The sequence below is a fragment of the Lactuca virosa genome, chromosome 6 (genome assembly GCF_052849685.1).
Source record: "Lactuca virosa cultivar CGN04683 chromosome 6, Lactuca_virosa_CGN04683_v6, whole genome shotgun sequence".
Lineage (NCBI taxonomy): Eukaryota > Viridiplantae > Streptophyta > Magnoliopsida > Asterales > Asteraceae > Lactuca > Lactuca virosa.
The window spans coordinates 110,311,233-110,332,312 of NC_136431.1; the positions used below are offsets into that span (position 1 = coordinate 110,311,233).

The 21,080-nt window shown below is 37.1% G+C and overlaps 1 protein-coding gene across 1 annotated transcript; it reads left to right on the top strand.

The window, feature by feature from the left end:
• The first annotated feature begins 17,685 nt into the window (after nucleotides 1-17,685).
• LOC145121263 (receptor-like protein 46) lies at nucleotides 17,686-20,654 on the top strand. Its single transcript, XM_079057041.1, has one exon. The coding sequence runs from the start codon at nucleotides 17,735-17,737 to the stop codon at nucleotides 20,525-20,527; it is 2,793 nt and encodes a 930-aa protein (XP_078913167.1). The 5' UTR covers nucleotides 17,686-17,734; the 3' UTR covers nucleotides 20,528-20,654.
• The last annotated feature ends 426 nt before the right edge of the window (nucleotides 20,655-21,080 follow it).

Below are 21,080 nucleotides of genomic sequence, written 5' to 3' on the forward strand. Positions count from 1 at the left end.
TTCACACTTTTTCACCATTTTTCAATACTTTTACTATCCCGACATCCCCCGAAGCCCCGGTACTTATTCCAAAGCCCGAAACGCGCCCCGAGATTCCCGAGAAGCCCGAAAAATTTATCTTTTCGGTTTCGAAGCCCTACCTTCGCAGAGCCCGGTTTTCAAGAAAACTCCCGGTTTTCAACGACGAAAGTCATATTTAGAGCCGAAATGCTGCCCAAATTATTATTTTGACCCCCGGTTAATTCAAGGTGAGTTTAATATGTAGAAACAATTGTATGTTATGTGTTATATGTGCTATGTGCGTTTCCATGTTATCATCTCGAGTTGTTGTATCCGCTATTTTTATAGCAAGGTTGTACCTCTGACTTGAAGTGTATGACATAGGCATCACTTGGGTATTGGTATGAACCGTTGACCATGAAGTTTATGACATAGGCATCACTTTGGCTTCGGTAGAATGTTATTCCTGAGTATTTTCCCGTGTTATTTTTATTTCTGCTATTTATGATAGCAAAGCTATACCTTTGACCATGTGATCAGTTTACGAACTCAGATTCACAGTGACACTGGTATGTAGCCTCTGGCCAGGTAGAGCATGTCCCCCATTAAGTGAATGACTCTATTCTATGGCATTGGCATATGGTTAGACAGGGCGTGAAAACCTGAAATCTACATTAATGTTAATCAGAAATTGTTTGTCTTCAGTGCCATTTGGGCCGAAGCGTTATTGATGTTTATCAAGTATGGAAATTGTTATGTCTAAATGATGATATATATTTAAATCAAATCAATGATTGTTAGGGAAAGCTTATCACATTATGTATTTGTTGTTCCTTGCTTCTAATTGCTTCTGCCATATTGGTATATATATGGCATAACGTTATATTGTATCTATTATTAAACTCACTAAGCGTTATCGCTTACCCCTCCCAATGTTTTGACATAATGCAGGCAATAAGCACCCAGTATAGTTGGAAGACTTAGAATAGTTTGTAATAATACTTTTGTACTTCAGTTCATGTATGTATAAAATTACAATATCCTAGGTAGTCATGTAAAATCTTAAAACATAGTCGGTTTGTATCCAATCTTTTGTAATGACTTTATCAATGTAAAAATATTGTTTTATGAATATGCATGTAGCATGTTTTGGAGTAACTATAATGTCAAGTATGAAAGTTTGGGACTTTCAGAAATATGAGAGTATAGAAAGGGGTTCTTTCAGGTACCTCCGGAGAGGCAGGTGGAGTTCAGGATTGATTTGGTTCCGGGTGCAGCTCTGATAGCCAAAGCACCATATTGGTTGGCTCCTCCCGAGATGCAGGAGTTGTCTACACAGCTGCAGGAGCTGTTGGACAAGGGATTTATTAGGCCGAGTAAATCGCCTTGGGGATCCCCGATTCTGTTTGTGAAGAAGAAGGACGGGTCTCATCAGATGTGTATCGACTACCGGGAGTTGAATAAGGTAACGGTGAAGAACCGTTATCCCCTCCCGAGGATTGATGATCTTTTCGACGAGCTTTAGGGCGCATCTTGGTTCTCCAAGATTGATTTGAGATCCGGTTATCATCAGATGCGGGTCCGGGATGAGGATGTACAGAAGACGGCTTTCCCGACTCGATATTGGCATTATGAGTTCGTGGTGATGCTATTTGGGCTCACCAATGCCCCTGTAGCGTTCATGGATCTCATGAACCGCGTTTGCAGACCAATGTTGGATCGGTCTGTGATAGTCTTTATTAATGAGATCTTGGTCTATTCTAAGACTCAGGAGCAGCATGAGGAGCACTTGAGGGAGGTGCTGGAGACCTTGAGGAGGGAGTGACTTTTTGCAAAGTTCTCCAAGTACGAGTTCTGGTTGCACGAGGAGCAATTTATGGGGCACCTTGTCAACCAGAAATGTATTCTGGTCGATCCGGCCAAGTTCGAGGCAGTGATTCAGTGGGAGGTTCTGAGGTCTCCATCTGAGATTCGGAGCTTTCTTGGTTTGGCTAGTTATTATCGGAGATTCGTTATGGACTTCTCCAAGATCGATGTTCCATTGACCCGACTGACTAAGAAGTCGGTGACATTTGCTGGGGGCCTGAGCAGCAGGCAGCTTTTGAGACTCTCAGACAGCGGTTGTGTGACGCGCCGATTCTGACCCTACCGGAGGGTGTTGATGACTTTGTGGTTTATTGTGATGCATCGATCATAGGTTTGGGGGCAGTATTGATGCAGCGGGGTCACGTGATCGCTTACGCTTCGAGGCAGCTATAGCCTCATGAGGCGAATGATCTGACACATGATTTGGAGCTGGGGCGGTGGTTTTCGCTCTCAAGATTTGGCGGCATTACCTTTCTGGGGTCCGGTGTACCATCTACACGGATCATAAGAGCATGAGGTATTTGATGGATCAGCCGAATCTGAATATGAGGCAACGTCGATGGTTGGATGTGGTGAAAGATTATGATTGTGAAATCTTGTACCGTATGGGGGAGGCCAATGTGGTGGCCGATGCTCTCAGCCGCAAGGCGGTCGTGACTCCGATCAAAGACCTATGTTTGAGGATGACCGTTGTTACTCCGTTGTTCGAGAGGATTCGTGAGGCACAGGTAGAGGTTATGAAGGAAGAGCACTGGAAGAGCGAGCATAGTGTGAGCAAGGTGGCTTCCTTCGATTATGATAGTCGCGGTTTGTTGACTCTGCATCAGAGATTCTGGGTTCCGTATTGGGGCGGTGTGCACCAAGTTTTGATGGAGAAGGCTCACAAGTTGATATTCTTCATTCATCCCGGGGGGATGAAGATGTATATGGATCTTCGTCTTGATTATTTGTGGCCCTGTATGAAGTGGGATGTAGCATGGTACGTGGAGCGGTGCTTGATTTGCAGGAAAGTCAAGGCCGAACATCAGCAACCTCACGGCAAGATGTAGCCGTTGGAGATTCCCATATGGAAATGAGAAGACGACAATATGGCTTTTATCACGCAGCTTCCCATAACTGCGCACGGAGTATATTCTATATGGGTCATCGTGGATCGATTGACCAAGAGCGCGCATTTCATTCCGATCCAGGTTAGTATTTCTGCAGAGAAATTGGCCGAGATTTATGTCCGGGAGGTAGTGGCACGTCATGGGGTGCCAGTATCAGTGGTTTCAGACAGGGATGTTCGTTTCACTTCCAGGCTTTGGAAGCGGTTCCATGACGAGATGGGAACTCGTCTCCATTTCAGTACAACATTTCATTCGTAGACCGATGGTCAGAGTGAGCGGACTATCCAGACTCTTGAGGATATGTTGCGTACGTGCGTGTTGGATTTTGGTGGGAGTTGGGATACGTATCTTCCGTTAATGAAATTTTCGTATAACAACAGTTATCACGCCAGCATCGATCGACCTCCTTTTGAGATGCTCTACGGGAGGAAATGCAGGACCCCGATTTGTTGGGGTGAGGTCGGTCAGCGAGTTATGGGAGTACCGAGGTGGTACTCAAGACTACTGAGCTAACTCAGCAGGTTCGAAGCAGGCTCCAGACAACTCAGAGTCAGAAGAAGAACTATGCCGACAGACGCCGTTTAGGCTTGGAGATTCATGTGGGAGATATGGTTCTCCTGAAGGTGTCATCAGGTTCCGGAAATGGGGAAAGCTGGGCCCCAGATATATTGGCCCCTTCAGGGTTTTCGCTCGGGTGGGTAGGGTTGCGTATCGTCTAGATCTTCCAGCTGAGCTCAACTATATTCATAGCACATTTCATGTCTCTCAGTTGCAGAAGTGTTTGGAGGATGATTCCGTAGTTGTACCTTTGGAGGATATTCAGGTGGATGACCGCCTGAATTATGTTGAGAGACCGGTGGCAATATTAGATCGGGAAACGAAAACCTTGAGGAACAAGGTTGTGGAGCTAGTGAAGGTGCAGTGGCTGCACCGCAAGGTGTCAGAGTGGACTTGGGAGCCCGAGGAGGACATGAGAGAGCATTATCCAGAATTGTTCGGGGCAGCAGACTTCAAGGACGAAGTCTGATTCAAGTGGGGGAGAATTGTAACGCTTGGTTTCCGGTATGAACTTATTTTTCCGATTGTTTAAGTTTTCTTTTTGGACTCGGCGTGTTGGAGCCTCAACACGGCGTGTCGAGATGTATTTGGCCGCAGGGTTTAATGAAGCAACATGGCGAGTTGAGGTGCCTCAACTCGGCATGTTGGCAGTTGGGAATGAAACCCTAATTTTTAGAGTGTTGCGCTCTATTTAAAGGCCTTAAGTCCCTTGGCTGGCCTCCCTACCAGCCTCCTCTGTCCAGAAACCTAAAATCGAGCACCATCTTCCATTGTTGAGTGTGTGAACTTGTGGAGAGCCTTGAGTGTTCATTTTTTGTGCATTTTGAAGGAGCTAAGGAACTAGGAGTTGCTTGGCTTGAAGAAGAGGTCTTGGATTCATAATCACTATCTCATTTGCCAAGTTTTTGAGGTATCATGTTCTCACCTTGATTATTAGTTGCTTAGATCTCTTCTTGGGTTAGATTGTATGCTTTTAGCCATGGTTGGGTGGATGATGCGGTATTAGGACGTCCCAAATGTTTATTCTTTCAAATCTAAGATCTACATGAACTCTTTTGGCATAAAGGTGCAAACTTTATTGGTCGAAGAGGAAACATGAGAGGAAGGTTATTATCTCCTCTTCCTAAACTAATTCATATTTGTTTTGATTAAAACAACTAAATTCAAGGTTTTTGTTTTTGATTCTTTAGTTTTTGAGACTAAAAGGGTTATAGGTTACTTCAAGCAAGAACATGAATAGATGATCATGTAAGTTCTTATATCAACTTGTTCGAAATCTGTTTTTAATGATTTAGTAATGTGTATTTTCCATGCTTCAAATGGCTTTTTTGATTAATAAGGGTTGTTCTTACATCAGGTTTGGAAAACCTTTAGCTACTAGAGTGAAAATGAAAGAAATCCTTTTTTTTGGATAACCACTCATTGTGTAACATGATATTAATGACACAACTACATTCTTCCATACCTTCTTCTGCTTGGCCACTTGTATAATTGACCTTCATACTTTTTAGTATATTCTTCCACTTGATTATGATCTGGGTACAATGTGACAGGGTTGAATATAGGGGAACAAGGTGATATCTTGCAAAGGGTTGCTGAAGTTGGGTTTTTGATATTAGGATAATGGTAAGTATGTTCTGATAAGAGCTTTCAAGGTTGTAAACCATTTATGCTTGAGATACTTTCTATATGCATTGATACTTGTGATGGTTTATATATATGTCATAGATTATGTTTAAATAAATATGATGTTTTCTTAATCTTAAATATTTATAGGTTTTGTAGTCTGGTACCATAAAGACAATCAATTTATTGGGGAGGGAGATCACATTCAACATTTATCTGAGAACAAAAAGAGACCTTAGGTATTTAACCTTCATTATATGTATTTTTGACTTGGACAATATGGTAAAAGTGTTCACTTTCAAACACATATGAATGTTCAAATATATCTCTATTAAATACACAATATCTCAACAAACTTATATTGAATTTTTCATTAAAACTCCTACTTTATTTTGTATTACAATGTTTTATTTGGACAGTCTTGCAGTTAAATCATCTTATTATCTACAAATCTGATTTCAAATCTTAAAATTAAATTCCTACATATTAACAACTAAATCGACCGATTTTTTTAGATAATGTACATAATTCATGCTTTGTTTCAAAAACAAAAGAAAAAAAAACTATCAAGCTGGTATATGGTATGATTGCTTTTTACATTTTATACATTTGACTATTATTTTTTATATGATTTGTTTATATTTTTAGGAAATATAATATTATTCTATTCTAAATGTGAAATGTTTCACTTATATATAAATGTCATTCATATTCATTTGATTTCCAGACCATTTGAAAATGGGATCAGGAAGGTTAGCATCCCTTTTGTCATAGTTTTTCATTTTTCAGTTTCTAAAATTAGTTTTATTTATTTGGCCATATTTCTTTTTTTCATCTATGAATGTATTGTGTTGCTGAGATTCTATGGGAGAATGGTTTGTCTCCGTACAAGGGAAAGAAAATTCACCCATGAAACACATCAATGTTAAGGAGAATGTTAACAATCTTGAAGCAATTGATGTGAACACCAGGTCCTATCTTGAAGCAGGGGTAAAAGTGTCCATCCAAGGGAAGAAACTCCAACCATGAAGCATAATGAAAGAAAGTGTTACCAATCTTGAAGCAATTGATGTGAATACCAGGCAACCAACTTGATTTCATAAGCACAAAGGATGCCATCTTTTAAGAGTATTCAGCAACAGAAGATGACACTTTTCTAGAGAATCTTACCAAACCTCAACCCCCCTATTTTGCTACTTTTTTATGTAGCTATTAATATCCTATTTGACATCAAAATTCAACATATTTTTCTTTAAATTAAGGAACTAATGCATTGTTTTTCAACTGTTAGGGCTGATATTTAAAGTTGATTTACAAACAGTGAAAAATCCATTCAAATTTAAGGAGGGTCATTGGATCACCATAAACATGGATTACACAATTAAAGGAGATGAGGAGGCCATATCCACAAGCTACCAAAAAGTACAGGTGAGTTAAAGCCAAGAAATCAGTTGATTTTTATTATGTTACTTGAAAAATGTCGTGTTTATGATGTGGATATATAAAGCGAAACCATGAGTTCCTTTTTTAAATAACCATGAAATCATTTCTAATCTTTTGAAATTTAATGCAGGGATATATGTACCAAACTAGGAGACTCAAATGCACTCTTTTTTTTTTTTAATTTACCAAACGAGGGTGTACAATAGAATGTTTGAATAACCGTTAATTCAAATGTTATTCTTTTAAATGTGTGTTGATGAGACAAATGAAGAAACATTGGGCATCAACTTGACAAGTTCCCTAAACATGTTTTTATGCAATCATACAAAGATTAAAAAAATGTAAAATTTCCCTTCTTTCTTAGCCTTGCAAGGTACCAAGTTGATCAAATTAAGATTTTTTAATCGGTCATAATTATTAGAGGACTAAAAAGATGTTATTCATTGGGGGTAACTTGAAAATGAAGAATCACAGGAGCGTTGTATCCCGAACATGAGTGTTTCATATGTGTTTGCTACTTGAGATTATTGATATTAAGTGGCTATAAGATTAGTTGCTTTGTGTTATGGTAATGTAATTATTGGTTTCTTGATTTACTCTTCTATTAGCTTTTTGAAAATTTTATAAATTTTTGCGATGGATGATTGTAAGTGAATGCATGATGCAAGTTTGTACCAAAAGGGTAATCTAAAGACGCTTCTGGAAATGGAGGGATTTGCAGCTAAGATGGTCCAAATCCTTGGTTATGAAAAAATACAAGAACTTGCAATTAAGGGTTTTAGAGATTCATCAATCTCAATTGGGCATATGTCACGTGGTTAAGTTCTTGTGTCAAGTCAAATCCTAATATGGATTTTTGTTTGAATATATTGTTTATTTTGGGATGAAGGTTTAGAAGCGTTAATCTTTGTTAATGCTTTTGATTGTGAACTTATTATCAATAAATTAATAATTTAATGGTTATGCTTAAATCATGTAATCTATACAATCAAACAATGAAAAGTGGATTAATAAAATAGATTATTTTCCATGTTACAATGATCCCAATTTCCTAGATTATAATCTTGCATTTAAATGCACTATTTACATATTAATCTGAAATAAATTTCTCTCGAAATTGAACATATACTTTGTCCTTCAGTTATCATCTTTTAAAAGATGGAAATTACCAATGCAATGGAATATAAACTACTTGCATGGGTCAAAAAAAAAAATCAACTGAATAAATATCAAATATATGCTTCTTCCAATACAAAGATTAAATTTTACCTCGTTACATTACACGACTAATTGGCGAAACAAAATATCCGTCGTCCGCCGCATTGCACGGCTAGTATATATATATATATATATATATATATATATATATATATATATATATATATATATATAAAAAGTAAAGGAATTACATTTAAGTTCCGTAGGCTAAAAAGTTCAATTTAATAATAATAACTCTCAATTAAGCCAAAGCAGTTTGATTTTGGTGTCCATGGTTTGTCGCACTATTGTTGATTGTTGACGGCTAATTTACGAATAAAATAATCTATGATTTATGGGGATAGGGTTATTGAGATAGCAACATTATTCAAGGATGAAAGGGAGGACTGAGATTGTTAAGGCAGTAATGGCGGCTGGTAGAGGACAACCGGTGGAGAGAGTCACCGGTGGTTTTTGGCCATCGATAAAATGGTTGTGATCGATGGTTTATCAGGGAATAGGGTCAACAAAGATGAACGATCGGTGATGTAAAATTGATTTTCCATTTAAAGGGGTTATTAATTCAATTAACAATTATCATAAATAATTATAGCTAACATTACCAAATTACCCTTTTGGAATGATTGACCCACAATCATTCTTACATTCACACAATACTTAGTTAGAATACTCTCTCTATATATATATATATATATATATATATATATATATATATATATATATATATATATATATATATATATATATATATATATAAAATTCTTTTTAAACCACTTGTAAATAGTGGCATATCTAGAATCCAAATTCACATATGACTAATTTTGAATGTAATGACAAAATAAACATGTAAACTTTTTTTTGAATTAAGTTGGGTCGTCAATAATATCATTAAGATAAATATAATATTAACTTATATAGCAAATATCAAATGTAATTTAAAAAATACTAGTAAATATCTTATAATTGTTTTGCCTTTCTTCTTAATAAACTTTATCCTTAAACCTGGAATAAAAATAACCTTTACGAACTAATAATCAACAATCAACACTAATAAATTAAATTAACGAAATTAAAAATAAATAAAGTATACAAAAACTAAAAACATACTTAACTAATCTACCTATCTATATTTATACTATACAATAATAGAAACAATTTTATGCAACATATTCATTTGAAACTTCCACTACAACCAAAAAGTCTTTCTAACTAAAAGCTAAGTGTTCATTAGAACTCAATAATTTTCTAATTTATATGTATTTATGATTAGTTATGTATACTTATGATTTCCATATTAAACTATTAATCACTGCACAACTCAAAAGTTTTTTCATCATATATATAGCTCAAAAATATAGTTGAGGTTTTTATGGTTTAGAGAATGATATTGAAAAAAAAATGACCTGAATGAGATAAAGAATTGGAAGATTTAAGAACACAAAGGCTCTACTTTTTTGTGTATACATTCATATTGAATGAGAAAGAGGAAGGTGCGATTTTGGAATATACAAAACTATATAAGCAAGTTGTTTTCTTAGTATAATTTCAAGTGATCTTCTATACATTCATATTGTCTGCTCTGGGCTCCTGGCGCGAAAACTTCCCGAGGGGGGGGGGATGGGGATGTTACAAATGGTATCAGAGCTGGGACGGGGACGTCGAACCCTATAATGGGGGGTGAAGGTGGGTTGCACCTGATCCTACATCAGCTTGGAAGGATAATGAAACATTTCTTTGTAAGGGGTGTGGATACCTTCCTAGTCACAACGCGTTTTAAATCCGTGAGGCAGCTGATCAAATAAGATCTCTGCAGTTAAGGGTGTCCGGGCGAGAGCAATCCAAGGATAGGTGACCCCCTGGGAAGTTTTCGTGTCGGGAGCCCAAAACGAACAATATTGTGATACGTGCCAGAGGGGGATGTTACAAATGGTACCAAAGCTGGGGCACGAGTCAATGTGTTCGACGTGGACGTCGAACCTTATAATGGGGGGTGAAGGTGGGTTGCACCTAATCCCACATCTGTTGGGAAGGAGAACTAAGCATTCCATAAAAAGGGGTGTGGATACCTTCCCTAACACAATGTGGTTAAAGCCGTGAGGGCAGCAGATCACATAATAACTCTACAGTTAAGCGTGTCTGGACAAGAGCAATTCAGGGATGGTTGACCCCCTGGGAAGTTTTCGTCCCGGGAGCCCAAAGCGGACAATATTATGATACGTGCCAGAGGGGGATGTTACATAATGTGTGTCTAATCCTTTGATATTATCAAAAGTTATATTTTGTTGTGTGTGTGTGTCTATATATATATATATATATATATATATATATATATATATATATATATATATATATAGTCCTTGTGGTATGCATTTTTTCTAAGGTTTAGTCCAAACCTCAACTTTTTTGGTTTCGTGGTCCTTTTGGCCATGTTTTTATGTGGATTTGGTCCCCATTAAAGTTAAAATGACTAATATGCCATTTTAATTTGTTTTTCTAATTTTCTTACAAACTCTATCTTTTATTTTAATACAAATGTAATAATAAATAAAGTGGGACCTCTCTCTCTCTCTCTCTCTCTCTCTCTCTCTCTCTCTCTCTCTCTCCTGATCGTCTAAAAAACATACATAAACACATAGTTTAGTGTAAACCAATATTAATCAGATCCAATTAGCATTTATTTTCTTTCCCTCTCTTCCATTTTCAGGACACTTTTACAACAATCTTCAAAATCTAAGTTTTACAAGTCAACAAGTGGTAGTGCTTTATGGAGTTGCTTTATGAAGTTTCTTGGGTATTATATGCTTTATGAAGTTTCTAGGTTTTCTCAAATCTTAGGAATGGAACTACTTTACAAGACTTGTGGGAAAACAAATTCAGATGGAAATGGGTTTCAAGAAAGAAGATATTCATGATTCTCTTCTTTAGAAAGAAGATATCCATGATTCTCTTCTTTAGAAAGAAGATATTCATCATTCTGTTCTTTGGAAATGGGTGTCGGATGCAGGTATTTGGTGGGAGGAAAACACCCAGATCGTGACCTCTCATCACCCCACCCTCTTTCGTATCTTTCACCCTTTAAATCTGTTACCTTCAGCAACATTCTTCTTTACTGTCTCACAACATTCCTTCTTCTTTTGCAATGGAAATTGGAAGCACATAATGCATGACTGATGGTGTGTTAACATAGTTGATCATGGTGTTTCTAAAGGCTTCAAAATCGCCTTCGCCAATAGTCGTATTCCATCAGAGAAGGCGCAACAGTGGTATTTTTGAGAAAGAGGAAACGTTGTCGGGTCGATTGTATTTTTTAAAAGCAGAAAACCACATGTATCCGCCATTTCAGTGTGTGTTTGAACCATATTTTATGGAGACTTCGATGGTGGTGTTCGTTTGCAAAAGGATGGCCAGAAGTGGATTTAAAGGGGCGGCATTAGAGATGTCGGACTTGTGATCGGATGAGCTATGGTTGGACCTGGGATCAACGACATTGAATAATTGTTTAACGATCAGCATGAAATCGAGAACAAGAGGGAGGAGATATACTCGGTCGCTACCTCCTCAATTTCCAGATTTGATGTCCAAATTTGATGTTTACTCAAACCCAGATGAACCTAGTGAGCTCCGATGTCATTAATAGATTAAGGCTCAAATCCAAACTATTTTTCCGGTGGAATGGCGGAATCAAGTGCAAATTTTAATTTCTACTTAAGTTTTGATATTTTTGGTATGTATGATTGTTCGATTAGTAGAATGAAAAAGAGACATGTTTAGTTTGAGAGAGAGAGAGGGCCCACGTTATTTATTATTACATTTATATTAAAATAAAAGATAAAGTTTTTAAGAAAATTAGAAAAACAAATTAAAAAGGCATGTTAGCCATTTTAACTTTAATGGGGACCATATTCACATAGAAACATGGCCAAAAGGACCACAAAACCAAAAAAGTCGATGTTTGAACTAAACCCTAAGAAAAAATGCATAGTACGGGGATCATTTTTGCAATTTTATATATATATATATATATATATATATATATATATATATATATATATATATATATATATATATATATATGCATCTACCCATCTTTACCCAATATTTTTATAGGTATAAAATACATATACAGTTTAAATCAAATAAAACATGTATATTTTGTTCATCCAACATAGATATCAAGAACACAGATAATATGCACACATAACACGTAATTTATATTAAATACTTCATATCTATGTGTAAGATGAAAGTAACTATGCACTCACTTGTTAAAGTGATGACTCGGAATTCGGACAGCGCTTCGCTCCTAACAATCGTCTTTTCCTTCGACGAAACCTAATATCATTACCGCTAGATTTTAGTCTAATATTTATTGCGACTATTTACGAGCGATATTGTTTTATAAGTGTTAAACAATACTTTTCAACCACTATGTACAGACAGGGGCCAGACATGAAACAATGGAGGGCAGGACCATTTTGGCATTATAGCACTTCTGAAATCCAATAACCCTATGCGGCCCTTCAAACTAGATTCCCCGTACCGCGAGTAGTCAAAAGATATTATAATAAAACATTTTATATCATATTTTATAATATATATTGTTTATAAGTTCCTAATAACGATAATAAATTTAAACGTAAGCTATACTTAAGGTCGCGTAAGCATAACTCACATACTGGGAGGTTTGGCTAGGAACCAGGCTCGGCAGGGGCAGAACTTCCGAGCCGAAAAGCTATTTTTCTTGGTGCCTTATGGCGATTCGGGGCTCTCCTCTAACACTTAGAAGTTACCAGGGCTTTGGGCGAGGTTCAGAGAGAAGTTAGAGAGAGAGAGAGAGAAAATGGTTATGGTGTGAGGAAAAAAGGTGAGCTTCGCATGGTATTTATAGGCTGAAAAATGGCCCAACTCAGCGAGTTCTAAGCCTCCAACTTGTCGATTTGGTGTGTCACATGTCACCATCTGGTGACAAGGCGTGGGGAGAAAGCAAGGGCTTAGATCGTGACACGTCACCCCCTTCGTAACAGCACCCTTCCGACTTCTAAATTCCGTAACTTTCGCATACTAGCTCCGTTTTTTACGTTCTTGATATTCACATGGAGGTATTGATAAGATCTACAACTCTCCTTTTGACTCCATCGGCTAATTATCCACCGATTTTAAACTTAACAGTATGAGAAGATTACATTGTTTAACGACCATGTAAAATTCATAACTTCTACATACGGACTCTGTTTTCGACTGTCTTTTTATCGTTGAACTCCTATTAATGAGATATTCAATTCTCATTTAGGTCGTGTTGACTAAAAATCGGTCGATCTAAAATTCGAATTCCGGGCTGCATACTGTTGTGCCAAATCTTAGAAAAATCATAACTTCCTCATACAAAGTCAGATGTGGACGTTCTTTTTATGTACGTTCTTGGTTTAACATATACTAAGACTTTCGTTTAGAACCCTAAGGCTAAAAAGTAATTTATCAAAAATTCACTTTTTACGATTCCCGGTGTCGTGCCGGTTTTGCCGTAAAACTTCAACGGGTCATAACTTTTTCGTTATAACTCGGATTTCGGCGTTCTTTATATGTATGGAACCCTTGTGACATATACTATAACTTGGTTAAGATTTTGCTCTAAATAATCTTCTATCAAAAAGTCATTTTTGACGCTTATTGTCTCTAAATTGACTAGTCCGAATCTACGGCGTTATATATATATATATATATATATATATATATATATATATATATATATATATATATATATATATATATATATATATATATATATATATATATATATAAATAAACTAGTCTAATAGTAATCTATTACTTATAAAAATAACAAAGATGAAAAACTAGTTATTAATTATTAGATACCATATGAATAAAACATTATTAAAACCATTTGAAAAGTCCACATAAAATTACAACACTAAATGTCCATGGCTTGTTTATGCACTCTAAAATACATATAAACATAAAAAAAACCTTTGTTTTTGTAACATCCCGACTCCCAGGTATAAATTTCACACCTTTATATTCATGTTTAAAGGCCTACTCAACGATTTGATTGCCCCAACTCGTCGTGTAGAAACGGATATGGCTGCGTGACTTTAGGTACCTACTCGACGAGTTGGAGACCCAACTCGACAAGTTGGAGGACGCAACTCGACAAGTTGGAGCTGGAATATGAAACCCTAATTTTTAGGGTTTACACCCTATTTAAACGACCTTAAGTCCTTTCCTCCAACCCCTTACCACCTTTTGACGGCCAGAAAAAACCCTGATCAGTCTAAACCTAGTCCTTGAGTGTTTGTGAGGCTAAAAGAGTGTTTGGTGTATTTGTGCAAGAAGCTTGAAGACTCAAGAGCTTAGATCAGGGAAGCTTATAGATCCAGTACCTACTCTAGTTTGGCTTCCATTTGAAGGTCACAAGTTGTTACCTTGATCATTCTAGTGTTAAGATCTCCTTATTCATGGGTTTAAGGCCATCCTTAGCATATTTGTGGGTCATTTCGGGTATTGGGCATGATCTGAAGTTGTAACTTCAGATCTGGACTCCTCTAAGTCCTTGTAGTTATAAAGTTATTGGATTTATCAAGCTTTGGCCCTTCTCTTTGGCTTAAACCCCTTCTTTAGCTTGGTTTTGGCATTTGAGACCTTGCAAACCTTACGTGGTAACCATGCCCTAGGAGGCTAGACCTACAATTTGGAGCTTTGGAGTAGCTTAAAAACGTCTGAATGAGAAATGGACTGAAGGGACTCGACGAGTTGCATGGTCAACTCGACGAGTCAGATGAAGATTGGCCGTTTTGGTTTCTGCATGGACTCGGCAAGTCAGCAAGATGACTCGACGAGTTAGTTAGGATTTTTCCCGACATTTGGACACCGCATGGACTCAATGAGTTGTCTGGAAACTCGACGGGTTGTTTGGAAACTTGACGAGTCAAATAGTATTTTCACGATTTCTGGAAGGACTCGACGAGTTGGGTCAACATGGATTGTTGACCTTGCCCGTTGACTTTGACTTTGACCAAGGGTTGACCAGTTGGACTTTTGAGGGTATTTTGGTAAATTGGGATCTTGATGGACTTGGTCCTATGGTGGTTGTAGGTGGTTGAGTTCATGACTGTGATTCGGGAGTTTGATCTTATCACCAAAGTTCGACATCGTGAGGTGAGTTCTTCTCACTATATCAACAGTGTCTCGGACACCAAGGCCGGCCCTTTATGATTTGTATCCTGGTTATAGGATGGTTTCTATGTTAGTGATCTGTTAGATCGGTATCCTGGTTATAGGATGATTGCTATGTTAGTGATCTGTTAGATCTGTATGACTATCTGTACATGCTAGCTAGCGTATGATATTTATGTGCACATGATTGTTTGATTGGCGGTTGGGTTGAGGCGGTCATGCTTTGTGCTTAGGCCAACATACCCAGGGCGGCCCGGATAGACTGCAGACCCGGTTAAGGCGTACTAGTCAGGCCGAAGGCCCGACGAGCAGTACGGATAGGCTGAAGGCCCTGAGAGGCGGTCCAGACGTGCCGATGGCTCAGAGAGCGGTCCAGATAGACTGATGGCCTGTGAGGCGGTCCAGTCAGGCTGATGGCCCATTATGCATGTTGTTTGTTTATATGATATGGTTATATCTGTATGACGTTGGTATTTTGGAGGAACTCACTAAGCTTCGGACTTACAGTTGTTGATTTTGTTTTAGGTACTTTTGAAGATCGTGGGAAGGCGAAGGTGTGATCGTGCACCTCCTTATGTTTTTATGATTTGATTATGGGGATACTCTGACATGATACTGTTTTGAAAACAAAGCTGTAATAATTGATGTTTTTAAATGATTTAAAAAGCTTTAAATTGGCATGATTTTTTGAAGGTATTATAGTTTTTCTAATACAACTTTAAATGACAAGATATGAATGTAAACTTTTGTCACAAAATAACAATTATAAAGTTGTCATAGAAAATATGTATGAACTTATTTTTATACAAAAACAAGTTATCCATATTTTCCAAAAACTAAGATTATCCAAATAATCATAAAATCTAACCAAACTTGCAATGTGGCTCTTGCTACAAATTGTTGGGTTTTTATTCAAAAATTGTTTAAAAAACTCAAGATTTAGCAAACGGAATACGTATAAATTTGAATAAACATAAACAAGTTTATACCCACTAAGGATCATCTTACAAGAAATGAAAAGAAAAATAACAACCATACAAGGTATAAGAAAAATAACAACCTTTGTAGCCTTTGGTTCCTTAAGAGGAGGCTTGAAAGTTGTAGAAGAATGTGGATAAATCCTTTCCTTAGGTGGACACCAACAAGAAACCAACTTCAAGAAGATGTTAGTCTTGTGAACTCTTAAGCTTTGAGCCAAACCCAAGTATGACTCAAAAAGAGCAAAAGTAAGTAACCAAAACTCTAACACCTCATGCAAGAGACAAATGAAAGAGTGAGGAAGAGTGTCTACATAAGCATGCAAGAGTGAATGAATGAAAGCCTCATCCAAGTCTTTAAGCTAATCTTATTAACCATAATGTCATGACACTTTAAGACCTACCATATCCCTAGTCACCCATAGTCCATCATGTGGTCCAAGCATGCTTTCAAAAGGCATGTTCTTTTGATTAAGCAAATCAAAGGTCATCCCTTCTCCTCCTAACATGTCTATCGGTTTGGAAGGAAAAAAGAAAGCAAACGTTGTAAATTTTATAAACTTTTTTATGAAATATAAACCTTAACTTTTTAGTAAAAGACAAAAAAGTCTTTATAGTCCAAAATATTGTACATGATTTAATAAATCATACCATATGATATATATTATGTTACTTGCCATTAAAAATTATTATTTTTATGAAATAAATAATTTACAGTTAGTTATAAGAGTTTATAATATGATTCTTGAGCATACAATATCTTTCAATCTCTCACTTGCACAAAGAAGAGGTGTTAGGGAGTGTTGATTTAAAATGATTTAAACATTTTTTTTGAATTTATTAGCTTATTAGGTTATAATGGTATAAAAATGAAATTTTTTAAAAAATGTTTTGGGAACTTTCGATAAATTTGAGATAAGTAACTTTATGTATAAGCTTTTTTAAAAAAACACATATCCAAACATTTAAACTAAGAGGAGTGGGAATGTTAGAAAGACTCGCTATGCTCGCTAAGAGTGCTTGAACATTACCCCTAGCACTCGTTAGGGGGTTCACTACCCTTTCCTCGTTACCATTTTGGCGAGATGAGAGAGAGTATATGGGTGCAATTTGATTGGTCCATAGGTATTTGACCGTATTGCTAATTTATTGACCCAATTTATTTTTTATGGAGTGTTATGAATGTTACCACTCCGCACCAAATACTAAGAGTAGATGTTAAATGGAAAAAAATGAAGTGACACTAAAAAAACAGATGTGACAATATGTTAAGAGTGTTACCACTCCCCTTAGCCTTGTTATATAGTCAATCACTTTTTATTCCATGACTGAAACAAACAAAAACCATTGATTTTAGACAAAATTCTGATTTTTTTTATTAGACTATTAAACGTCGGTAAATAATCCAAGATTAGATTTGTGGTTTACTCTTATTTAGATGTATACGATAGCAAAATGACGAAAACGTCTAGATACGTATTTTCAACTAAACTTATCCTCAGACCTCAATATTCAAACAAATGCCGGTCTATCACTACCCGTTGACCCGGAGCTAATACACATACACAGTTGATGTTTCCACTCCTACAGTCATGCTTTACAACTTTGTACATTGTTCAACAAAGAGAGTACTTTATTTTGGATTTGAATAAAAAAGAAATCCCCACATTAAATGATTTAAATCCATTTATAATCACACCCCTTAATTTCTACAATAAAATCAAATAAAACCCGCCGGAAACCACCATGGCCACCACTCGAACTTCACCACTGTTAATGTTATCGATCTTCTTCATACTCAATTCCATTCCAATCCCATCATCCTCATGTCCAATTCATCAAAAACAAGCTCTACTCCACTTCAAATCCACCCTCACCACCATCCTCAATTCCAGTTCCCTTCTCGAATCATGGAATCCCAATTCCGACTGCTGTTCTTGGGACCTCGTCAATTGCAGTAGAACCAAAACAAGAACTGTAACCGAGCTCCACTTATCCGACATCGTCCCTACATTCACTCCAGTTCCGGTGTTCTCTCACATCTTAACCCCGCTTTTCCATATCCAGACATTGAAATTACTTGATATCTCCATGAATTGGTTGCGAGGGGAGATCCCCGGAGATGGATTTGGGAATCTCACCCAACTGGTTCACCTTGACATGATGCAGAACAGCTTCAATGGCTCCATCCCAGACCAATTTTTCCTGTTAAAGAATCTCCGTTACTTGGACATGAGTGACAATAGGCTTGAAGGTGAACTACAACCCGAACTGGGTTCTTTCACGAATTTGACAACACTAAAGTTAAGTTTGAATCGTTTCCAGGGTTCAATTCCTCCTCAACTTTTCGAACTTGAATCTCTACAGGTTCTTAACCTAAGTAACAATATTCTTCAGGGTGTTTTAAGTAGTCGCCATGTTTCTGGGTTAAAGAACTTACGTTACTTGGACTTGAACAGCAATTCACTCCAGGGGGAGTTAGGACCTGAATTGGGGTCTTTTCTGAATTTGATTTCACTAAGTCTAAGTTCAAACCTTTTCCATGGTTTGATTCCTCCCAAACTTTTTGAACTTGAATCTCTTCAGATTCTTGATCTTAGTAACAATGCACTTGAAGGTGGTTTAAGCCCTGAAGTTGGTAAGCTTCGAAAACTTGAATCCTTGAAGCTGAATGGGAATTTTCTAGCAGGAAATATCCCGGAAGAGGTGGGAAATCTAACCAAACTAAAGGAATTTTCCCTAGGAAAGAATCAATTCATTGGCAAAATTCCATCTTTGGTCGAAAACTTGAAAGAACTGGAATCTCTGGATTTATCGGGAAATTCTTTCACCATGGAAATTCCGGGGAGCATTGGAAAACTACCCAACTTGACCTTACTTGACCTGAGCAAGAACAAGTTCATAGGTCCGATACCACCATCGATTCGAAACTTGAGCAATCTAGAAACCCTTCGGCTACACAACAATAACCTAGCAGGCGAAATCCCTACATGGTTATTCGAGATCAAAACTTTAAAGAATTTGTTCATTGGAGGAAAAGAAAGCAACTTGATTTGGAATAACAAAGCGAAGATCGTTCCAAGATGTAGTCTGCAACAGCTCTCCATGTCATCCTGTGGAATTTCCGGTGAGATTCCTGAATGGATTTCTTCACAGAAAGATCTGTTTTTTCTTGATTTGAGTGAGAATCAATTGAAGGGAGGAATTCCAGATTGGCTCACGGAAATGGAATTTGAAGGTATCGTCCTTTCAGATAACAACCTCACCGGAGCTCTCCCACCTCGTTTATTTGAATCCATGAGTTTATTGATCCTTGCTTTATCCAGGAATAATTTCTCTGGAGAGTTGCCGGAAAATATAGGCAACGCCAAAGGGATCATGGTTCTTATGTTGTCAGATAACAATTTCTCCGGCCAGATTCCTAAGTCCATGGCTAGCATTTTCCTGCTAATGCTTCTTGATTTGTCCAAAAACAAATTTTCCGGCGACAGTTTTCCTATTTTTAGAGATACCCGTCATCTTGTTTACATAGACCTATCCTACAACGATTTCTCCGGCAAGATTCCGATGAATTTCTCATTAGATACCCGGATTCTTTCTTTGGGTGGTAATAGATTTTCGGGCGACCTACCTATGACTTTGACTAAATTTGTCAACCTGGAACATCTCGATCTTCATGACAATGAAATTACAGGAAATTTTCAAGATATCCTCCCTCAAATCCCAACCCTTCAAGTCTTAAGCTTAAGAAACAATTCCGTTGAAGGATTTATCCCGAGAACAATCTCCAGTCTTACTTCTCTTCGGATTCTTGATCTTTCCGGGAACAAGCTTACAGGAAGTATTCCAACGGAAATTGCAAACCTTTCAAGCATGATTAAGACTCCGAAAATGTCAACATCTGATTACATTTTCCCAGTTTACGTTACCAACGTTGATATTTTCAATAATGTGATTGAGTTTCAGGATTTGATTGTTAACTGGAAGAAATCTTTTCAAGGTCTTGCAAGTCGCAACCTCGATATTTACTCCTTATTGGACTTGTCTGAAAACCAGATATCAGGTGAAATTCCGGCGTCGTTAGGCAATCTCAAAAGCCTGAAAGTGCTCAACGTTTCACACAATAGGATCTCTGGGCAAATTCCGGTGTCTTTTGGGGATCTGAGGGATGTAGAAAGCTTGGATTTTTCATACAATGAACTCTCGGGTTTGATTCCTCAAACACTATCGAAGCTTGACCAACTCACAATTCTAGATGTGAGCAACAACAGGCTGACAGGTAAGATTCCAATGGGTGGACAAATGGACACGATGAATGAGTTGGATTATTTTCAAAACAACAATGGATTATGCGGGATGCAGATTGGGATCATATGTCCTGAGGATATACCACCACCTGAAGAAAGAAAGGAGGAAGATGATAAAGAGTTATGGTTTTTGTGGGAGGGGACTTGGGTTGGTTTTCCTGTTGGATTCTTCTCATCGATTTTGGTCATGGGCTACTTTCTGAATTTTTTAAATTTCTTTAAATTTTGGTGAATTTCTTTTAGCAATGTTTAGATCTCTGTTCAGTAATATATCGTAGAATCTAGGATTTCTTATTCTTTGTAATCAAGATTCAGAATTCCATAAGTTTAATCCATATGTAGCTATACTGTGTAAAATATACCTCACATTTACTTTAAGTAAAACTACAATAAAACTACAATATCTGCTACCTTCTCTACTTAGTTCGTGCACTTAACATCTACGATGTCCCGTATTTTCTTTCATTGAAAACTTCTCTTCAATAAACAAACACAATTCTGGTCCTTCAAAAAAAGTTTGATGCAAAATCACTTTTAATTGGTTTGTTTGGTAGATATCAACGTGTTACACTTCTTAGTAGTGGTGGGAAAAACGCAGCCACGAACGCTAAACAACAATGCGGAAGTAATATTCATTTGGCTAAACTTTCCTGACTCGATTGAACCTGTGAGGAGGCAAACAAATAGGGTATTTTATTGGCAACCAAAAGCCTTAATGCAATTTATATGACCAAACAGTAAGTAATAAACCAATATGAGATACTGGAATTTTAACGTGAAAAACT